This window comes from Hippocampus guttulatus, chromosome 9 (assembly GCF_054856545.1).
Source record: "Hippocampus guttulatus isolate MCC_2025c chromosome 9, RoL_Hgut_1.0, whole genome shotgun sequence".
Lineage (NCBI taxonomy): Eukaryota > Metazoa > Chordata > Actinopteri > Syngnathiformes > Syngnathidae > Hippocampus > Hippocampus guttulatus.
In genome coordinates this window covers 2776253-2799106 of record NC_141269.1, presented here as the reverse complement: position 1 = coordinate 2799106, position 22854 = coordinate 2776253, and the positions used below count along the sequence as shown (strand labels likewise).

The following is a 22854-nucleotide window of genomic DNA, read 5'->3' as shown; positions in this document are numbered from 1 at the left end:
AGATGCGACGTCATCACGCACACGGTGACGCATGGTTGCCAACAGAGGTTTCGATTTACAGTATCAAAATAATTTTTTACGCCAGCTTCATGATTCGATCAAGTTGACAAATTAGAGAAGAAAATCTAATATAAATTAAAATACAATACTGCTGTTTTATTGTTATCGTTTTTCACTTTCTTATTTTCGTATTGGACAAACAGACAGATAGATAAATGCTATATTATTCAATTGCAATTTCAATGTGGCCCCTACACTGTGCTTGAGAGTAAATTGTAACCTTTGGGATCCAAGTAAACGTAATTAACGACGCGTGTATGGTTTTTATCTTTTGTCTCGGCGCCATGCCTAAAGGTCGCCAGATGCCTCCCAAAGGTAATTTATTGCCTCGGATGAAGAGCGGCGTGGGGCAGACGGGATAGAGTTTCTCCCCGGTAAGGGATCCCTTTGACCGCCATAGATTCGGTTACTCCTTTCCTAGTTACGAGCGTGCCAACAGCTCTGACTTTATGACCACCGTTCCTTTTTCTAATTCAGCCCGCCGGATAAACCGATGCAGGCGGTGGCCGGCGGCGCTCGCCTGCGGTCGCTGCCCGGCGCGGTGTTCCGTCTCCTGGGGCGACACGCAGGGCTAGTCGGCTTAGGATGCCTTCTCTGTGGAAACGGATAAGCTTCTCGGCGGCCTCGGTGCTCTGCGTCGGATCCGTGGCCCTCCTATTGGTGGCCCTGTCCACGGAACGCTGGGTCACCGGGCACATCCTGTGCAAAACCGGCGTCGACCTCGTCAACGCGTCCCACCCCGAGCTGGAGCTGTTCACCGGGCACGTCTACTACGGTCTCTTCCGCGGAGGCAAGACCAAGAAGTGCGGGCTTGGGACCAGGCGTTCCAAAATCCACAGTAAGCTAAAAAACTTTCAAGCAGGGGTGCATGCATGACAAACTTTGGAGTCTAATTTCAGTCACATTTGATTCTTAAAACCAACATGAGTCAGACAACTAATCGATTATCAAATTAATCGACAACTATTTTAACAGTCAATTAATCTTTTAGAGCCATTGTTTAACTTAAAATCATCCACATCCTCTGATTTCAACCTCTCAACAGTATAATTCATCCTCAGATTTTTTTCTAGTCTGTCATGAATACAGACTGAATCTCTTTTCTCTTTCAAAATAAGACGTTAACAAGCACTGCTTTTACTTTGGAAAACAATGACCAAGCCAAAATTACTTTCATAAAGCTTGGTGAACACAATATCAATCCCTCTCGTGTGACATTGCTTAGTTGTTGTTTGGACATAAAAAGTCTGCACACCTCAGTTCAAAAGCCAGGTTTTGTGATACAAAAAAGAAAGAGACCCACACAAAATATTCGAAAAGCTTTTTCCAACATTAATTTGACTTATCAGTGCACAGCTCAATTATAAAAAAATTCAAGTCTTTTTGAGAGTGGATGTAAAAATAAACAATTAGGATAACGTGGATGCACAAGTATATACAGTACGTCCTCTTAAAAATGGGGACGTGGCTGTGGTCCGGAATTAACATTCAAACTCATGGGAGTCAGCTGACACCTGCCACCATTTCAATTGCCTCTTATTAACACGACATAAACTTAATTGTTCTAGTAGGCTTTTTTAAAATGAAAGTGTAACCCAATGTGTGTGTACTGTAGTCTTCCCAAAGCTGGTGCGCACACTGAACGGCGGACTTCACGTGATGGTGATCCTCTTCCTGCTGGCGGCCGTATTCTTTGCATTGGTCAGCCTGTCCTTCAGCATTTACAATGCACGCAAGGTCCCCTACCAGAGCATCAAGGGTCACAAGGGACTCTACCTGTGGAATGGCATCGCCGGTACGGATCCTGACGTTGTTTCCCCTCGTGGTGTGACAGCTGTTTTTCATGATCCCTTGTTACCAGGTAGAATTTGTGGAGCACATATCTGTCCATTCATTCACATATGCACATAAAGAATCCGTTATCTAGTCACATAAATACGTCATGTTAACATTGGTCCTTCTATTCAAACAGAAAAATGCAAACATCTGCCTGTCCATTCTCCGTATATTGGTGATTTGCTACTCTCAAATTTACTTACACGCAGATTTTTGGCGGGGATATATCTATACTTACTCCCCTATTCACTGTGTTTGTGCTCAGGCAAAAGCCCTGTCTACTGAAAATATTGTTTTGGGAAATCTTGGTGGATAGAAACTATGTTGAAGTGACTTGAGGACCTTCATAAGTCATATTTTGCTGCCATCTTCGAGAATCTCGAGGCAATTAGAAACCATTTCAGGGGTCATTAATTATGCGTATTGCCTGTGATTGTTAAAAAATAGAGGACCTTGAAAAAATAACTGCATATTAATTCGCAATCGAAATACTGAGGGGGGGGGGGGGGGGGAAGACAAATTACAATCTTTGTCATAAATGGCCAGCCCTACTGAACCCCGAAACACTTCCCCCTGTTGTGCCTCCAGGTGTGTTGGTCACCCTGGCTGCTGTTTGCTTCCTGGCAGCTGTGAGGCACCACAGCCTCACCGAGCGCGTGGTCAACTACAGGGAGAATCTCTTCGCTTTGGTCGTCCTGGATGATAAGCTTGACTGGTCCTTCTGGCTGAGCATTGCCAGTGCAACCACTCACCTGGCCGTGTGTGGAGTGGTCGCCATGAGTCGTATCAAGCTGCCTAAAGCGGAGGTCAAAATGCCTGAGCAGCCCACCATCTCCTCACTGGATCTACTCTACTGACAGTTACAGTAAAGATGGTGCCAATGACTGTTTGCTTTCGAGAAACTTGCCAAGTAGACACAATGTTACACGAGAATTGGATCAAATAATAATAATAATACATTTTATTTATAAATTACCCGCATTCATCATCTGAACATGACAGCATGAACATAACGGCCAATATTCCTGTTTATGGTCACAAAATTACACGAGATACCATAGAAAATGTTAAAAAGCACTTTTTACTTTGCATGTTGTTCATGTACTGATGTTGTAAAGGACATTTGTTTTGTATGTGCTTACATATCTATTATTTACTGAGGCTATTCATCCCTAAAGGCCTCTGTGTATCAGATAAAATAAATGTGTCCGTTGATTTTTCTTCTTCTTGTTATATTCTTCATGGTTTGCCAATTTAAATGGCCAAGGAAGTATATTTTGTAACCGAAGCAGCTGTTCAAATCATAGAAAACAGTTGTATTAACACTTACCGGTACTTTATTTTAATTTAACTAGCAGTACAAGTGCTGGCCACCTCTACCTTGAATTTCTGAGGTTTGGGGTAAGAATATTCGCCCCAGCCTTACTTTTTTGCATGTTCTTCCAAAATCAGATTGGCTTCAGCTCACCTGTGACCGTAATCTGCTTGATTTATAGAAAATGAATGGATTTATGCTTAACGTTTGAATTAATTGGTATACAACTAGGTAAATAATAATAATAATAATAATAATTGTTATTATGATCGGTGTTGTTATATAAATGTTGTGACACTGTTTCTCCTTTCAGTTGTCACCACAGTGAATTGCTCATAAATATCGATATAACACAAATTGTATCTCCATAGAGTTGCGTGTATTAGTTGTTTGGGATAGTGGGCTTGGGAGAATATTTAAATGAAAATTTAAAAGCACAAAAATAAAGTCTTACTAGTAAGTCTCAAATTGAAGTTAACAGTGTCATTTAAATTAATCTCGTGTTTTCATTGAGAATGTCGTTTATGTTTAAATAAAGTCTTACTAGTAAGTCTCAAATTGAAGTTAACAGTGTCATTTAAATTAATCTCGTGTTTTCATTGAGAATCGTTTATGTTTAAATGAATTCATAGAAGCACCTATTTCACAGGATATTTAAATTAAATGTTGGTTATTTGTTTTTGCGTGGGCTTCATTATTATTTTTTAATCACTTTTGTTGGTTGCCAGTCGGCGGCCCGGTAGTCCAGTGGTTAGCACGTCGACTTCACAGTGCAGAGGTACCGGGTTCAATTCCAGCTCCGGCCTCCCTGTGTGGAGTTTGCATGTTCTCCCCGGGCCTGCGTGGGTTTTCTCCGGGTACTCCGGTTTCCTCCCACATTCCAAAAAAAAACATGCATGGCAGGCTGATTGAACGCTCTAAATTGTCCCTAGGTGTGAATGTGAGCGTGGATGCCTTGTGATTGGCTGGCAACTGATTCAGGGTGTCCCCCGCCTACTGCCCGAAGACAGCTGGGATAGGCTCCAGCACCCCCCGCGACCCTAGTGAGGATCAAGCGGTTCGGAAAATGGATGGATGGATGGTTGCCAGTCGCTAGTTGATGACGTCGACAAATAGCGCCTTCCTCAATGTTGGTATCTTTACAGCTCATGCGTGCGACCTTTGACGCTGCGTCCTGTTAGAATTTTGTACTTTGCCCCCCCCCCCCCCCCACATGATCTCGAGATATCGAATATGTTCCTTATGAGGAGAGCTGTAGTGCTGCCCCTCACGCGGACCAACTCCTGTCGGACATTTTGCGTCTCCAAAAGTCTCCAGATGGAAAGAAAAGTGAGTGACAGCAGTAGTCCGGACATAATTCAGCATTTTAGACACTCCTAATGTTTTTCCGACCGTGTCTCCTCTTTCCGGAAATGTCACCTTTTAATGAATTAAAATGTTTCGTTGTTTTTTTGCCCTTCGCAGGGTTTGGTGCTGGGAGTGTTCGAGAAGAAGGAAAAGGAAGGCAGCCTTCATTTGACGGAGGCAGCTGAAGGTTTTGACCGCAAAGTGTCTGGAAAGCTGTCCGAATTACTGAAAATGTCAGTTTCTCTATACCAACATTAGAAAAAAAAATTCAGTCAATTGATCATCTTTTCGTCCTTTAATCATTTCATACTTTTGCTTTTGATATCAAAGGTGTGTGATAACAGAGCTTTACAATGAAACACATTACAAAAGCAAAAGAATTGACAAATCTGTAGAATTGTCCTACAAAATGAAAAGCAGTCGTTACACTTCTTACTTTCATTTAATACTAGGGATGCACCAATACCAGTCAGTATTGGTCTCAGTGCTGATACTACACAGTATGGTAATCGGTACGTATTCATAAAATGCTCCGATACTCTGCGCTGATACTTAAAGAACACGGATGACCAAACATTTAGGTGCCTGAAAATTATGATCTCCAAAATAAATGATGAACACTGCTTGGGGGCAGTCACAAACACATTTTCAGCACAATTGCAAGAAGTACTGTAATGGCATCAAGTGTTAGTTTTTGGGATCTGTGCATCCTTTTTTGGCTGTAATTAGTCACCCTCGGTTTTTGTGCCATCAAAGCTTCCATATTTCATATTTGGGCTTCTTACTTCAATGTGCAAATACTACAATCACACAATATGTCTTTGCAGTTCCGGACCGTCTCTTAAGAAGGGCAAAAGCAGGGTATTCTATGGAGTCCACAAGGTGGGTAATTTCACATCTGTCGAAGAAAAACGGAATTATAACAGCACGTTTTGTCACTAGTTGACTGTTTGTTATCCAGGACTTCCCGTGTGTCGCCGTAGTCGGTCTGGATGAAGTCACAGCGGGCGTGTGCAGGGCAGAGAACTGGGACTGTGCCAAGGAGAACATCCGCGCGGCTGTGTCAGCGGGCTGCAGGGTTCTCCAGGACCTGGACGTGAACCATGTGGAGGTGGACGGCTGCGGTGACCCTCAGGCGGCAGCAGAGGGCGCCTTACTGGGCCTGTTTCAGTATGACCAGCTGAAATCCAAGAAAAAGCCCAAAGTGACAGTGCAGCCTCATGCCAGGTATGACCAGGAGTGTCGTTAATTCAGTAGTCCAGCATGCTCATGTAGTAGCACATCTTAACTGCAGAGGCTAACAGGCCTCTCTACTGGGTAAGCTACTTTGCAACAATAGTTGTTGGGATTGTATTTAACTGCAGGGAGCACCGGCATCTGTATGAAACGCGCGTGTGTGTGTGTGTGTGTGTGTGTGTGTGTGTGTGTGTGTGTGTGTGTGTGTGTGTGTGTGTGTGTGTGTGTGTGTGTGTGTGTGTGTTTGTATGGTTGCGTTTAGTGCCGAACTGACAGCGTGGGAGAAAGGAGTGCTGTACGCCGAAGGGCAAAACCTAGCCCGCCTCCTCATGGAGGCCCCAGCCAATCACATCACTCCCACCGCTTTCGCCAAGACCATTGAAGAGCGGCTGGCGCAATATGGCGACCGGGTATTAGTCCATAAGAGGTATATTATTTATTGTATTGTATATCTCGTTAGTAGTAGTCGTATGCAAAGGTGATTTTATATGGAAATTGCAGGAAACATACCAGGAAAATTGAAAACATAAGCCATTTCATCTGTATGCACATTTGACAATAAAGTTGTATTCAATTCAATTCAACTTAATTGATGGCCATGCAAAATATTCAGAACTGCCTTTATATGCCTCTAGATAGCGATAAAACACTATGTTTTCATTTGTCGCGTCAAAGGCGCTCTTTTCCCGTGGTGCCCGACTCAGGTCCTTGAGAGCCCCTCCCGAGCGAGCCTATTTTATGTCTCCTTTCTCCAACACACCTGATTGTGTCGGAGCAGGGAGACATCTCAAACAGACTGGATTGAGGCTTTATGTCAGGCACGCTGCTCTTGTTAAACCGGGTGAATTTAATTAATATGCATTCAAAACTTAACCACTGTTCTGTATTGAATATAAAATCCAACAGATCAATATACAGTGGCAGGTTTTGGCTTTTACTTTTAAGGGCTAGCGTTCCAACTGAAGTGTCAATGGTAGCGTTGTACTGTGGATGATATAATATAAACCTGACTCGCAGATCCCAGGCGTGGATCGAGGAGCAAGGGATGGGCGCGTTTCTCAGTGTATCCAAAGGCTCGGAGGAGCCCCCTGTCTTCCTGGAGCTGCATTACAACGGCTCACCCGACAGCGCTCAGGCCCCGCTGCTTCTGGTCGGCAAGGGCATCACCTTCGACAGGTAACCTGCCACAAATGCACCCTGATGACCCGTTCGCTTGCATATTATTTACCTCCTCTCTCTTCCTAGTGGCGGCATTTCTCTGAAGCCTTCGGCTTCCATGGATATGATGCGAGCCGATATGGGCGGAGCCGCCACCGTGTGCTCCACGGTCGTCACGGCGGCTGCCCTCAAGCTGCCCATCAACATCATCGGTGAGCCTCCCTCGCTCTGTCATGCGTGTTGGATGAAAGGAAACTTATTCAACTATTTCAAAATGGAATCTTCAGGTGTCTTAATAAATATACAATAAGGATCAAGAATTTCATCACATTTTTCATGCATTTTTTTGGAGGAGGTTTTCGGTTACTATAATGGCCAGAGATTCTCAGTCTTGCCAACTTTGTGGCTATATGGGAATGTTCTGTTTTAATTAAATATGTTTTAATTTCATCCCTTTTTTTCAGAAATAGGACATCGTTTGAAATTGACAGTACACAAAAAGCAGTCAGTGATTTGGTCCGTAACAGTCATAGAATCAGCTAAAATGTTGATCAATGTTTTTCAAAGTAAAAGGAGATGCTTTTCTTATTTTGAAAAAACTAAAATAATCAGTAGGCCAGAAATCTGAGAATATTTCTGTTTGGGAAACTGAAATTCTGAGGATTTGGACAATTTAAAATTAAACAAGATCTCAAAACAATTAACCATTATCCAAATAATAACTGATGAATTTGGTGATCAATTAGTTGTTGACTAATCGTCGCACCTCTAATATATTGTAAAAAAAACCAAGAAAACATTTTCTTTTGTGGTATAAATGAATGCTGCTTACGCAAAACTTAACTGTAACACACATTGCCCCCGATAAACCAAGTACCCATAAAGTTTTGATTGTATCGTATCTTCACTCGTGGAGTAAGCACTTTACCAGGATGCATTTGTCACGCATGCAGATCTTACAAATCTAGCACTGCGCCTTTGCTTAAAGTTGAAAAGTGCTTGGTCACACACACATTTTCAGAAAATTTGAAAAGATGTCACTGGTTGTTTAATTTGACACTTTATAGTTGGCCTGGGACAATTTACAAATCGTAATGTTTCAGTAATAATTCCCCTTCAGTAGTATACTGCCTTTTTGGACTCCACCAGGTCTGGCTCCACTGTGCGAGAACATGCCCAGCGGCAAGGCGACCAAACCGGGTGACGTCATCACGGCAAAGAACGGGAAAACCATCCAGGTCAATGGACGATGTCATTGAATGGTCTAGAAAATGGATTGTCCTTGTTCACCGTGAAAGACTTGCACGCTTCTCTGTACGCACAGGTGGACAACACTGATGCAGAAGGCCGCCTTATCCTCGCCGACGCGCTCTGTTACGCACATACCTTCAACCCCAAAGCTGTCGTCAACGTCGCTACGCTAACAGGTAAGATTTTAGGGTTCCCCAACTCCCATCAACGTCGATAACAAACACCAAATTGGGTGGACATATCTATCATAACAGGATGCACAAAAAAAAAAATCTCAATTACCCATGCTCAAAATGAAACAAGTATGCACATACAGTAACGATTGCGTTCGTGTGTTTGCTAAGGGGCCATGGACGTCGCGCTAGGCTCGGCGGCGACTGGAGTGTTCACCAACTCTGATTGGCTGTGGGAGCAGCTTCATAAGGTCTCACACAAACACACACGCGGATGCATATCTCTAAACTCTGATGCTGACAAAAAGCATGTTTTCTCAACGTAGGCCAGTATTGTGACAGGCGACCGAGTGTGGCGAATGCCTTTGTTCCAGCATTACACCAGACAGGTGACAGACAGCCAGCTGGCCGACCTCAACAACATCGGCAAGTACAGCAGGTACGTATCAGAAGCAGAAAAGCAGGAAGTCTGACATTCTCAAACAATCTCCGATTTGGTTCCTGGTAGGTCGGGCGGCGCATGCACGGCGGCGGCGTTCTTGAGTGAATTTGTCACTTCGCCACACTGGGCTCATCTGGACATCGCAGGAGTGATGAGCAACAAGGATGAAATTCCATACTTGAAGAAGGGCATGTCAGGAAGGCCAACGCGCACCCTGGTGGAGTTTGCGGCTGCGTTGGCGCACAATAAATGAGCAACTTTACAAATGGGGGTGTCTTTGGTAGGGGTGAAATGAGTTCTTGAGTTATTTCACAAACTATTAAAAAAAAAAGAAAAGAAAGAAATGCTTGAGCTTTTTTCTTCTTCGGGTACTAGTTCCTTTGGTGTGAACAGCCATTACAACCTCTTACCAACGGCTAATGGAAAGCGGATAGCTGTTAAGATAGTGTCCAATATAGTCTAGCCAGAACCGTTGAACTACTTTTTAAAATGAGTTTAATTGGTGAAAATGACTGCACATTTTGCTGCTGACAGCCTGACACAGTTGCATTTCTTACTGCTCAATTTTCAACACACCAGGCTTACTCAAATGTGCTGTTTTAGCCAGTAAAAACTGCTGCTGATTCTGACGTCACTTTAGTCTCAACAGGGTTCCCAAAACTAATCTTCCTGAAACTTGATTGAGAAATTTGCAAATTATGGTTTATTTTCAATCTACATGGATTTCCTCTGAAGGAACATCGCCCCCACCAAGATGGCGGCCACAGAGGCGTATTTGCGCATGCGCATGCCGAATCCGGAACTCATCGGCACTGGCTTGGCGATGGCGTCGTCCATGAGCGGTATGTTTCCCGGACAGCAGCCGCCAACCGCGCATCCTATTCCCGGCGTAGGTGGCCCGGGCCAGCCCGGTTTCCCCCTTACGGGGAACCGCAGTCAGGGAAGCAACACGCTGGTAGATGAACTGGAAGCCTCGTTTGAGGTAAAACACAAAAAAAATAGCTTGGGTTGCTAACTGGTTTTAGCATTTTTGCAACGTCACGGTGACCCTCGTGCCATGCAGGTACACACACATCATGTACACTTGACATGGCGTTGTGTTGCAAAAACAAATGCATGCCACGAGGGTTAAAACCCATGCGTGGCATGCATTATTTTTTTTGCAACACAACGCATGTCAGGTGTACATGATGTGTGTGTACCTGCATTGCACGGGGGTTAACCCTCGTTTTCTGGACTGCAAAATTAAATAACGTTATTAATAATAATTACATTCATTCTTCAGGCATGTTTTGCATCATTGGTAAGCCAAGACTACGTGAACGGAACAGACCAAGAGGAGATCCGAACCGGTCGGTGAACGCACATTTCTTTATTTGTAAAATTAACCCAACGTCTTGATGAATGACATGAAAAATGAACTTCAAACTGTTCGCTTCTGATTGTTCCAGGCGTGGACCAGTGCATACAAAAGTTCTTGGACGTGGCTCGGCAGACGGAATGCTTCTTTTTGCAGAAGAGGCTTCAGCTGTCTGTGCAGAAACCTGAACAGGTGGTCAAAGAGGTACTAGATTATAATTCATATTTAATTCATCCAACCTCATCTTTTCCGATAATAAGTAACAAGTGGCTCACTGTTACAGTACTTCGCAAGCCACACCCATGCCGCGCCATATTACTGCCAATAGTCATGCTGAAGAGTACCAGTAACCAGACCAATGTTAGTGGATTTCAAGTGGCTCTTGTTCTCGGAACGTGAACCTCATTTTTTTTCCCCCATGTTAGTCCGATCACTATCGTGTATCCTTTGTGTAAAATAGTGACATGCAGGTCTATTCCTTAAATTGAGATTTTCTTTGTTCCATAAAACGATCTTCTCAACAAATTTCATTGTATATATTTTAGGAAGGATAAAGCTGTAAATGGTGAGATGGCTTTAATAGGCAAACCGGCCATTTTGCCGATTATTTCGGCCATAATCGGATGATCAATTAATCGAAGTCCTAGCAATAAGCAGATCCATACCGGAGCTTCTATGGCACTCAACTGACACCGAGTCTTTCAAAATGCAAACTGGCTAACGGCTAGGAGCTTAACAGCCAGCCGCTAAGCTGAGCCAACAATCACACTCCTTTGAGTACCTGACGCCCACATCACTCACCAGGCCAGGCCTTGCCATTTAAAGCCACACACACTCAGAATCACAGATACTACAACGTGAGTTTGGTGACCACATACAGTATATTCACAAATGATACCAGCACGTTTCTATTTTCATAAGATAAGATAAGATATCCTCTATTTGTCTCACACTGGGGAAATTTACACTTCCTCGTGTAAGGAAGGCGAGAGGAGTCAAATGGTGCATTCAAGTGCGCTCAGTTTGTTCGAGAACCGAAATTTGTTCGTCATCCAAGGCATTAAAAAAATTTATGTTCTCCAATGGTTGAATGGTTGAAGTCCCCAGAGATGATCAGCAGGGCGTTGGGTGACTGTGTTTGCAGCCTGTTCACGACAGTCATCAGGGCATCACACGCTGCATCACCATTAGCCGACGGGGGGGACGTACACTGTCACAGCTATGACGTGTGAGAATTCCCTCGGGGAGATAATGGGGCCTGAGGCTAATGGCTAGCAGCAGGCTAGTAGCAGTAGGCTAGCCTCGCGATACCCCCTTTGATGTTGCGTTAGCACCGCCACCTCGTCCATCTTGTTTGGGAGCGATCTTAGATTTCCCATGATGACGGACGGGAGGACATGTCTATCTTCTCCATCTGCGGCGCGCCTTCCCGGCCCGACACCCCCGTCTCCTCCTCTTCAACTCGCGTGGGATGTCAGGTTTGTCACCGGCCAGTAGCCCGCTGTTAGCCCGCCATGCTAACAGTTGGTCCCTGCTGTAAACAATGGGGTCACGTGTGCTATCGGGATCCCCGTTCACAGAATACGTAAAAAGATAAAAGAAAAAAAAGGAGATGAGCGGAAATGAAGCTGCCCATCTCCGAAAATGGGAAGAAGAAATAAATAAAGTAAAAGGATGAAAAGAAACTCAAACAGGGACATGCACTGCTGGAGAGGCAGCCACTCAGGGGGCGCCATCTTAAAAAAAAAGAAAAGCATTGATAAGTTGATTATTGGCTGTCAGACATAAACCATCCCCATTCTCGTGCTGGGCAGGATGTATCCGAGTTGCGCAATGAGCTCCAGAGGAAGGAAATGCTGGTACAGAAGCATTTGTCCAAACTGCACCACTGGCAACAAGTGCTGGAGGACGTCAGCGTGCAGCACCGCAAGCCCAGTGACCTGCCGCCGCCCGGACCTCTGGCCTTCCTGGAACAGGCGTCGGCCAGCTTGCCTCCCGCTCCTTTAAAACCCAACTAATGGAATCCCCCTGTGGACGATTCCCACAAGTCAAATCAAGCCACAGGCTTGATGGAGTAGACAGAACTGGAGAGTCGCTGGACTGGTTATTCCCTCTGCCAAGGACAAATCATACAGTGTGATCGCTGGTGGTTGGTCATTTGAGGAAGAACAGTTGCGAGGATTCTTAAAAAACAACAACATACAGTTGATGACAGTTAGATCCTGATAACCGTGGTCATATGCAACACCGCCCCCTACAGGATTGGAGTAAAACAGTTTTGACCACTCAGTGGAATGCTGTTTTAAGTGAGGAGAAAAAATATGGACATTTTCGAGACTTAAGATGTTGGTTGTAATACTAGAAGAGAAAATTGTAAGAAATACTGCAACCTTATCCTTCTAAAATTACATCCGTTTTTTTTCTCTGGCAAAATAGCTTCTTTCCTCCCTCATATTGTAGCTTTATGATCTGACACCTTATTCCCCTTATATTGCAATGTTGTAAAGTTCACATTTTTCCCCCTTCATAATATTGCAACTTTTTTCAAAAATAAAACAATTAAAATTGTCATTGCTTTCATTCAACTGAGTGACTACTATTTTCTTTATTAGTTTGTGTATGTATTTCTTTGAATTTACAATCAAACATCTTTGCTTCAACTTCATTTTTGTACACTCATGGCAGTTTCTATTATTTGGAATATGCGCGGCCCCCAAATCATAAAGGTTTTTTTTTCTTATTTCATAATGTAATGATTATGAATTGTGAAATGTCACAATTGGCATTTGTTTGTGGAATTTGCGCCCCTTGTGGAGTCACCGTCTATCAAAGATGCTTTTAGGGAATGCAAAATCATTTTTTTAAGATTATTTTTACTTATTTTTAATTATCCACATTTCTTTGCTTATAATACAATATATTCATATATGGATGTATTAACGACTCTCAAGTGAGGCTCACTCCTAATGTGTCTCACTGAGCTCATGTTAACACTGACGACGTCTTGGTTTTTTCAAAAAATCTTTCTGACATCATGCCACCTCAGACGCATTGGGTGATTTCACACCATGACAGACTTGTACTGGCCGTCTTCACAGCTATCGTCTGTCTCAGTTTGCACTCCTCACAGATGGATGAGAGGACAAAAAAACAGGCTCTGGTGAGCTAATCTCCACATGAAACTGAGCCTGAGTACTTTTATCGGCAACGGTCGTTGATGTGTGAGCATTGTAAAATGCCTAGCTTTCATTATTTTATTTTTCCATAATACAATACATAATAATTTAATGTTTCATTGTGTTATGTGTATACATATATATATGTGTATATATATAGTATATGTATATACTATATACTGTATATACAGGCATATATATATATATATATATGTGTGTGTGTGTGTGTGTATCTATATAGAGAGAGCGAGAGAGAAAGAGAGAACGACAGGAAAACTATTCCTCAAAGCAGTCCCAAAAACTCCGAAATATTAATCAAACATATACACAAAGCCCCCAAAATTATTACTCAGACCAACAGGAGTTGTGTTTTGTCCTCAAGTGAATGCAAAACGCATCCGTATCGTTCACGTTGAGTTTATCGGATACTTCATTAGAGTAGAGGTGCACCAAGTCAAAATACGGTGGCCGGCAAAGGACAAATAGTTTCTCGCTATTTTTTCCCCCGATCACATCAGTCACCTACCTCTGAGTGGCGCTGTAGTTTCTATTAGTAACTCGTTGTCGGCATCGAGGACCTCTTTCACGTCTCCTTGTTTGTGCGTCTCAAGCAGTAAGGAGAATGGGGATAAAAAAAATATTTCGCTTCGCCCGTCTCGTCTCTCACAACACCCAGCAACGAAGAGGGTCACACGGGGAGAACATAAAAAAACTTTCCCTTTAGCCTTCCTGTCACTTCCTTTGTCCTAAGGATAAGGAGTTACCTTATCAAGTGACGACCGGCTAGCTCGGTCCTCTTCTTCCCAGGCTCGCCGGCTCGCCTCGGCACCCGCGTCCGTACGGAGAGTCACCGCGGTCGGGCACCGGTGTAGCAAGCCCCCTCCTCCGTCACCACACCCGCCGCGACCGATTAGGAGAACGAAAACACCGCGCGGATATGGAATGGTGCATGCCGCTGGGCCAAGTGTGCTACCGTTGAATACAAGCGGAATCATGGACACGCATCCACCGTGAGTAGAAATGGAATTGAAAGAAGAAATAAGAACGTGTGCGTGTTGACGTTTGCTAATGTGACGGATGGTGCCGCATTGAAACAGGCGGTGTATGGCGGGGTAGCGGCGTGGTGATGTTGGTTGAAAACCTGCATGAGCATGTTGTTGCCGTGATAGTTTCTATATATATTCCCTTTCTTTTTGGTGTTTGCGTGGGTGTGCCATAATTGAAGGCAACACAATGACACGAGTGCTTCCACAGCCTTTTAATTAGTGTCTGTAGTGTAGTTTTCTGTTTTTTAAAACAGCTCTTTATCCCTACTTCTGTTTCTGCTTCAATATTACCAATATCTCCACATATTTCATCTGAGCACAGCACATCCTGCCCTTAATGTAGAGTTCGGGTTGATCTTAGAGCACGGGTGTCCAAACGATGGCCCGGGTCCCATTTGTGGCCCACCGTCCATATACTAAAAACGTTTCTTTTCATATCAGCCCAGGCTTTGGGCTGGCTTTAAACTATAAAGGACAAAAATAAAATTGTATGGCCTTACTGTGGCTCACCACTCCTGTTGTGCATCGTGTGTGCGTGTGCGTGGGTGTGTGTGTGTGTGTGAGAGATAGGTGCACAAGACTTTGTCCACATGCTCTGGACAAAGAGGATGGTGTGGAGAGACAAAGTGCGGTCACGCTCAACCCTCGACACATGAGGAAAGCTTTCAAAGTCATGAATGAAATGCGCAGGTAATATAATAAGTCACTCCACATTTGTCTCCTCCTTTTGTTTGTATCGTACCTTGCTGAAAGGTGTGATGACACGCCGTCCAATGCAAATTACTTTTTTTTTTCTTTCATGTTGTGTTGATGTTCAATAAATCAATCATCTTTTCCTCCCAAGTGAGTTGTACAGGTCACAGTGGTGTAAATATGTTAATTTTTTTTGTCCATCACCAAAACCTGGCATTGGATCAGGGGTGTGAAGACTTTTTCTATCCTCTGCATCTGTCCTTTCGCCGACAGTCAAAGCTTGTTGTGTGACGTCACCATCGTAGCGGAGGACGTGGAGATCTCCGCTCACCGCGTGGTGCTCGCCGCCGGCAGTCCGTACTTCCACGCCATGTTCACAGGTGCCCTCCCATTCCTTTCACACCTCCCCTAATAAATTTCCGACGGGGAAACAAAACGGTTTGCGTGCAACAGGGGAGATGGCCGAGAGCCGAGCCAAACGCGTGAGGATCAAGGAGATGGACGGGTGGACTCTGGGACTCCTGGTGGACTACATCTACACTGCTGAGATAAAAGTCACAGAGGAGAATGTGCAGGTAGCGCAAGTGTTCGACCGTAGTGCCCGACTGATATGGATTTTTTGAAGCAGAGGCTGAATCCATTATTAGCAAGACAAAAAATTCTGATAATACTGGTCAACACATTTTTTACATTTTTATTCAGGGATGCAAATACACTTCTAGATTATTTTTTGTGCAAAATCGAATCTAGCCTGGTTTAAATAAACAGAATGCAATGATTTGGAAGTCATGTTCAACCTACGTTTAATTGAATAAACTACAAAGAGAAGAGATATCGTGTTCAAACTTAATTGTTTGTGACAAATAATCATTCACTTTGAATGTTATTGCTGCAACACGTTTCCAAAAAAAGCTGCGACAGGGTTTACCACATTGTTGGATCGTCTTTTCGTCTTCACAACATTCAATAAATGCCTCGCATTGTGTGTGCGTGTGTGTCAGGCTCTGCTGCCGGCCGCCGGTTTGCTGCAGCTGAACGAGGTGAAGAAGTCGTGCTGCGACTTCCTGAGCTCTCAGCTGCACCCGTCCAACTGCTTGGGCATCCGAGCCTTCGCTGACCTGCATGCCTGCTCGCAACTACTCACGCAGGCCAACTGCTATGCAGGTCATTGGGTTCAGTTTTACATTGTTTTTTTTTTTTAAATATATACATATATGTGTATATATATAGATAGAGAGAGCAAAGTAAACACGGTGAAGCTGCATTTCGCCGTTATGCTGCACACAAATGGAATAAGATACGCTTGTAATTTTTGTAAGCTACTTTATTTTTTTTCTGCTTTTGAATGTTAACTGTTGCGTTTATAAATGCTTGTCTTTCCTTGTGTGAAGCCCATTGAGTTGCCTTGTGTGTGAAATGCGCTCAGTAAATGAAACTGCCTTGCCCATTTTTTTTTTTTTTCTGATAGGCGAAAAGGAACTATTTGAGGGGAGGCATTTATTTGTCACTTGTGGTGTGTAATGCATGGTTGCTGTTGTTTCAGAGCAACACTTTACCGAGGTGGTCGCCAGCGAGGAGTTCCTCAATCTCGGCATGGAGCAAGTTTCCAGCCTCATCGCCAGCGACAAACTCACCATTCCCACCGAGGAGAAGGTACCCGCATGCAACTTCTGCGCACGTGCACTGGCACGGCAACACAGCTGATATTGTTATTGTGAACGCATAGGTCTTTGAATCGGTCATCGCGTGGGTCAACCACGACAAAGATGTGCGACAGGAGCACTTGGCTCACCTCATGGAGCACGTGCGCCTGCCCCTGCTCACCAGAGAATACCTGGTGCAGGTACCACCCCAGTAGTTAACTTCTTCTTTCGCTTGCGTGACAACTTGCTCCATTTTGCATGCGTGGTTTGAAATTAAATGTGTTTTGTTTCAAAGGTTTTTAATTGTATAAGGAGTTTTTGTGTTGTTTCGCTATGGGATTTGAAGGTCATTCATTTGTTCCGTCTCCTTGGCTCTCCTTGCCCATATGCGAGGGTATTACGGTCTTGCCACCACAGTCAATGCGCAGTTCCCGCAAGTCCATACCGCTACCTGACCGGACACTCTGTTTATGACGTCAGCGCGTGGAGGAGGAGTCTCTCATCAAGAACAGCAGCGCATGTAAGGACTACTTGATCGAAGCCATGAAGTACCACCTGCTGCCTGCTGACCAGCGAGCGCTCATGAAGACGGCACGTACGCGCATGCGGACCCCCGCCTGCTGCCCGAAGGTACCAAATCAACCCGTTTAATCGTCACATTTTGGGGAGACGAAACGGTTCCAGCGCCACCTTGCTGCTTTTGTTCAGGTGATGGTGGTGGTCGGCGGCCAGGCGCCCAAGGCCATCCGCAGCGTTGAATGTTACGACTTTGAGGAGCAGCGTTGGTACCAGGTGGCCGAGTTGCCCACCCGCCGGTGCAGAGCGGGTAGGAGGCTAAACAGGCTAATGCTAATAATCACGAATCATCATACAGTATCTTACTTATGTGTGACAAGGGATACAATGCTAATTATTCCGAATTTATTACTTCTGGTTGATTATTATTTTTTCGTGGTTGACATCACACACACTCGTATGATTCCTTGTTCCTCAGCGTTCCTCAACACAAGGAATTTAGGGATTTCATCATCGACCGTCCATAATATCATCAAAAGGTTCAGAGAATCAATGTATGAAATACAAAACACGAATTAGGAGCCAAATTCGTTCAAACATTTTTGGATTCAATTTAAAATGTGTCATTCAATGTTCAAAGGGATATTTGCCTATGTCGTGGTGTTGCCTTCAGGCGTGGTGTACGTGGGCACATGCGTGTACGCCGTGGGGGGCTTCAATGGTTCCCTGCGCGTGCGTACGGTGGATTGTTATGACCCCGCGATGGACCGCTGGACCAGTGTCAGCAGTATGCAAGACCGCCGATCCACGCTCGGGGCTGCCGTGCTCAATGGACTTTTGTACGCCGTCGGGGGCTTCGATGGAAGCACGGGTATCACGATTTTTGGTTATATTTTTTTCCAATTTAATTTAACTTAAAAAAAATATGTAAGTTGCTTACACAAGGTGGATTAGTATTATTTTGTCGTTTTATTTATTGTACTTTTTCCCCAAATACTACAGCTATATACATACTTTTTACAACTTAATTTTTAAATATATTTTAATTATTATATATGTTTAATACAACTATTTAGTTTTATTAAGCTTAAATTACAGTTATACTTTTCATTCTTTCATGATTTACAATTCCACATATTTTTGATTTGTCTTGAATCAAAAAAAATGTTTTTAAACGTTTTTGACTGGAAACAAATTCAGGATTTTTATTGTAAATTGCAGTTATACTCTCAAAAACTTGAGATGTACTGTAATTTACAATTACCCATTTAAAAAAATCTGTCATTGCCTAATAACTGTAATTAAATGTTTTTGTTACTTTTTTCCAACCAAAATTAATTAAAATTTGTTTTTTGTTGTCGTCCGCGTTTTCATTTTATTTATTTATTTTCTAATGGCCAAGTTGTGCATCTTGGTATACCTCTATCTTACATTTTTCTGCCTTGGCAGAGGCTTTTGTGGCTCAGACTTGTTGCTGTGCATCTTGACAGGTTTGTCCACCGTTGAGGCGTACAACGCCAAGACGGATGAGTGGTTCCACGTGTTGCCCATGAGCACACGACGTAGCAGCGTGGGAGTGGGTGTTGTTAACGGTCAGTATTCCCGACTGAATTGAATTACAACTTCAATTTATTATTATTTTTTAAATAATTATTTGTTGGATTTGTGTTGCAAGCTAAAACTTCACAAGCAGCAGCAGTTTGACAGAAAAAGAAGCCAAATGCTTGCTTAAAGCTTATAATTGCCCCTCCCCGGTGAAGTTTGGTATTTGAACAACAAAAAATACAACACATTTGGATAGATAATAAAACATATAACAATACTCAAATGCATATATTCTTTATCCTCTTCAAAAAATGATTCATATGATTGCATTTTGCAGAGATTTTAGGAGAGAGAAAAGGAATTGTGGCATGAAATCTTGATGCACTAACTGTTACTTTTTTTTTACATCTCTACGTGTGCATCGGTCAGGCATCCTGTATGCCGTCGGTGGTTACGATGGCGCCACCAGACAATGTCTGAGCACTGTGGAAGCCTACAACCCCAAAAGCAACACGTGGAGTTACATCGCTGAAATGGGCACGCGACGCAGTGGCGCCGGTGGGTGTTTCTCCTTTATCTTCCTGCCGCGGGGGATTCACCCCTTAAACGTTTCAATTCCTGCCTGTGCCAGGCGTGGGCGTGCTGAAAGGTTTGCTGTACGCCGTGGGCGGTCATGACGGTCCTTTGGTGAGGAAGAGCTGTGAAGTGTTCGACCCGGCCTCCAACAGCTGGCGGCAGGTGGCCGATATGAACATGTGTCGTCGTAACGCAGGTGAGCCCGGCGGGGCGAGTGCCTCGCGATGGCTAGCCGTTGACAACGAGTGAGGACGAACAGCATATTGGTTCACGGATGTCATGAATGATAGTCGAGAATCTATTCTCACAAGTCTTTCCAGAGCGCGCTGACAAAACGGCATCTCGCACGCCGGGATGAGTGATGTGAAGTGTTTATTTCAGGTGTGTGCGCCATCAACAACTTGCTGTATGTGGTGGGCGGTGACGACGGCAGCTGCAATTTGGCTTCGGTGGAATTCTACAACCCCAACTCGGACAAATGGACGCTGGTGCCCAGCTGCATGAGCACGGGACGCAGTTATGCAGGTGGGTTGCACCAACAAACACAAAAAGGCACCGCGATTACAAAGGACCAGCTCCCAGCTCTTAATACCCATGTTAAGACAATTCTATAGAATGTGTTTATATTTACTCCAGATGACATCCCGGTAGTTTGGAATACATGCAAATGCATATACAGTAGTCCATAAAACATATGTCATAAAACAATAATAAAATACAAAGCGTCCCAAGATTCTGTTCTTTCCATACATAATAAGTGTCTGTTAAGTCAGATGTTATAGATTTTGAAAGCCAATATTTTTTTAAACGTCATATTTGGAAAACACATCACATGTCATCTTACAGGAACAAGGTCAAAATGCAAAAAGCAAAAACTTGATAATTTTGGGAGAAAATGTATTTTAACAATTTAATCAAGGAACATTACTTCACGGTAAAATACCAAAGAGTTGAATTCAGAAACCGAATACAATTGAATGATACTCTGGATGTAATTCATTCCTGTACCACTAGAGGAAGCCCAAGTGCCATCAGTGGTACGTGTACCACACTGAGAAATCCCTGCTCGAAAAAAATCAGGATTTAAAAACATGCAATGTTGTTGTTGCTTTTTTTTTATTTTGAAGGAGCACTTTTTGTCATGAAAAAAGCTAACACTGTCAGGGTAAAACCGTATGACTTTTTGTTTTTTTTCTACTTCTTGATATATTTTTTTTCTCATGTAATAATTCTTTTCGGACTGGTTTGAATCCACAGGTGTGACGGTGATCGACAAGCCCTTATGACTGCTGGCGCTGCCTGCCGCTGATTAGAAGCAGAAGTTGCATCCTGCCGAATTCTCACGTGGGGATCTGTCGTTGTCTCCCGCGACGTTTGCACGTTGGTGACTCGCGTCGACAAGTTGCGAGACGGAGGCCACGGCGACGAAGGGGATGATGTTGGCGACCGGAAAGATTATTTGTATTTTTTTTTGCACTTAACGTGAGTGCGGGGAGGGTTTGAGACTGTGTTTTAATCCCGTCGAGGGCAAATGGGCCCAGCCAGGCCACCGAAGGGGCTGCGGTGGCGGCGGGCTGGGCGGCCAGACACAGCCGCCAAATGACTACTGACATGAAGCTACTAAAAGTGCTACTCGTTTACTAGGAGGGGAGCTTGCTGCTCTAGAAGTGGGACTATGAAAATCTTCTCATCGCTGAAGTGTTCTGTGCGTATTTGTGCGCTTGCCCTCAAAGGTTCGCCGTTGCTCATGAGCCTGTTCGCGTGCGTCTATGCGTTTGTTTGTGTGCATTTTAAGTTGACGGCTGCATGAATGCACTGTGCGTGGCCGCTTATCTTTTTGGAGAGCGTTACAGTGCGCCTGAATGTCAAAACGGTTGGCTGCTTCCTCCTTCCTTTTCTTGATGGCTTTTGCGCTCTTTGTGGACATAGTGGCGGAATAGAGTCGTTTGTTGTTGTTTCTACAGAGGAACATTTTTTTGTGCCCCCAACAGAAAATCGGAGTCCCCCCTGCCTCAAAACAGGAGTTTTTCTCATAAAATTGTGCTTTCTTTTTTTTCCTCCAGAAATCTTAATTGAAAAAAGCAGTTCTTCTTTAGGCTTCTTTTTATTCTCAAATAGACAACTTTTTCAGAAATATGACATTTTTTTTCCTCCCCAAATTTTACTTCAGAAAAAGTTTACTGCTGAAAAATGGCAAAACATTGCCGTTTTTTAGTGGAAAATGACTCTCAAAGTTTGATCCTATTCTTGAAAATTTGACCTTTCAAGTAAAATGTTTTTTTTTCCTGGAAAAATAACTGCTGCAGTTTTTTGGGGTCAAGATGATTTTTTAAAAAATTAAAATAGGTTTTTTTTCCTTGAGTTTTTATCAATTACAATAAAACCACCCCCCTCAAAACTAAATGTTCCATTGCAAAAATATACCGGTATATCAGTATATTTTTTTCAACTTTTACTTTTTTTCCTTGGATTGTGACACCGCTCACCCCAAAAATGAACAGAAATGACTTCACATTTTCTCAATTTTTTAATACATTTTCCCCAAATAAGAACTCTAGTGTTCACCTGAGTTTTTTTTTCATTTTAAGAAATAACACTATATGCCTCTTTAAAAACGTTTTTCTACCAAAAAAAAAAAAATCCCCCTCAACCCTTTGCCTAAAGATCCAACTTTTTTGTTGTTATATAACAAAAAAGGCTTTAAGGCTTTTTTTTCTGTTAAAAAAAAATGGAAGAGAAGCTTTAGCAATGAGGATTGCCAAACTCATGCCGGCCTGAACAGGGGTGCTAGCTAGCTAGCTAGCTGCTGGTTTGAGTAAGACCTGCAGTATTGCATGTGCTTTACTGTTGCCCGGCAGTCATGTTTACTCACTGCATGCGCGCCCCCTGAGGTCAACTGCCCTAAAGACTAACCCAGTAAACTGACGTATGATGAATGTGCCAATTTTACAGCATCTTGTCTAATTCCATAAAGTGACCAAACTGCCCCCACCCGACCCTTTTTTTACTGACCGCTTTCGCTGCTTTTTTTTCTTCCCCTCTCAACTCTATAACGAGGACTATCGTCGTCGGCTTAATAACTTTGAATATGTTTCTCAATACATGTTTTGTAGAGCATTATTAATAAATCCTTGGCTTCTTGTATTTACATTGAAAAAGCTGTGATATTGCATACAGTGAGCTGTTTTTAAAAATCTTTGCCAAATCAGTAAACTATTTAAATGGATTGCCCTGTTTTTTAAAGCCTATTTTTTCTATTCTTGATTAAATTGATTTTAAAAAAATCAACAACAAATGTAATTTAAAAAATATCAGTTTAAAAACAACGATTTTTTTAGATAATAAAAAAGGCTTACTAAAAAAATTTTTTTTTTCAAAAATCAATGATTGACTTTTCTCCCAAATATGCCTCGTCTCTGATAAAGTGGAATTTTTTTGCCCTCTCAAACGTTTTTGTTCTCAGTAAAAAATAGGTCATTTC

The 22854-nt window shown here is 43.2% G+C and overlaps 4 protein-coding genes across 5 annotated transcripts; all 4 read left to right on the top strand.

Annotated features, from left to right (window-relative positions):
* The first annotated feature begins 54 nt into the window (after positions 1-54).
* clrn2 (clarin 2) lies at positions 55-3092 on the top strand. Of its 2 annotated transcripts, none has more exons than XM_086120271.1 (4): positions 55-434; positions 538-898; positions 1676-1855; positions 2485-3092. In XM_086120271.1, the coding sequence occupies exons 2-4, from the start codon at positions 646-648 to the stop codon at positions 2751-2753; spliced, it is 702 nt and encodes a 233-aa protein (XP_085976397.1). In that variant the 5' UTR covers positions 55-434; positions 538-645; the 3' UTR covers positions 2754-3092. The 2 variants fall into 2 exon arrangements, with proteins under 2 accessions (XP_085976397.1, XP_085976396.1); XM_086120270.1 differs by having other exon boundaries at positions 1676-1921.
* Positions 3093-4391: 1299 nt separating this feature from the next.
* lap3 (leucine aminopeptidase 3) lies at positions 4392-9148 on the top strand. The gene is made up of 12 exons (XM_086121188.1): positions 4392-4540; positions 4676-4791; positions 5386-5440; positions 5520-5785; positions 6057-6221; positions 6812-6970; positions 7040-7164; positions 8102-8190; positions 8277-8379; positions 8548-8627; positions 8703-8815; positions 8885-9148. Exons 1-12 carry the CDS (start codon positions 4445-4447, stop codon positions 9069-9071), a joined length of 1554 nt encoding a protein of 517 aa, XP_085977314.1. The 5' UTR covers positions 4392-4444; the 3' UTR covers positions 9072-9148.
* A 424-nt stretch (positions 9149-9572) lies between these two features.
* On the top strand, positions 9573-12758 carry med28 (mediator complex subunit 28). The gene is made up of 4 exons (XM_086121064.1): positions 9573-9800; positions 10104-10170; positions 10270-10382; positions 11993-12758. The coding sequence occupies exons 1-4, from the start codon at positions 9573-9575 to the stop codon at positions 12194-12196; spliced, it is 612 nt and encodes a 203-aa protein (XP_085977190.1). The 3' UTR covers positions 12197-12758.
* Positions 12759-13952: 1194 nt separating this feature from the next.
* klhl2 (kelch-like family member 2) lies at positions 13953-22599 on the top strand. The gene is made up of 15 exons (XM_086120544.1): positions 13953-14364; positions 14971-15090; positions 15367-15473; positions 15547-15668; positions 16095-16257; positions 16637-16746; positions 16820-16936; positions 17217-17366; positions 17445-17562; positions 17926-18123; positions 18743-18844; positions 19227-19355; positions 19429-19569; positions 19755-19898; positions 20631-22599. Exons 1-15 carry the CDS (start codon positions 14297-14299, stop codon positions 20657-20659), a joined length of 1818 nt encoding a protein of 605 aa, XP_085976670.1. The 5' UTR covers positions 13953-14296; the 3' UTR covers positions 20660-22599.
* Positions 22600-22854: the final 255 nt, after the last annotated feature.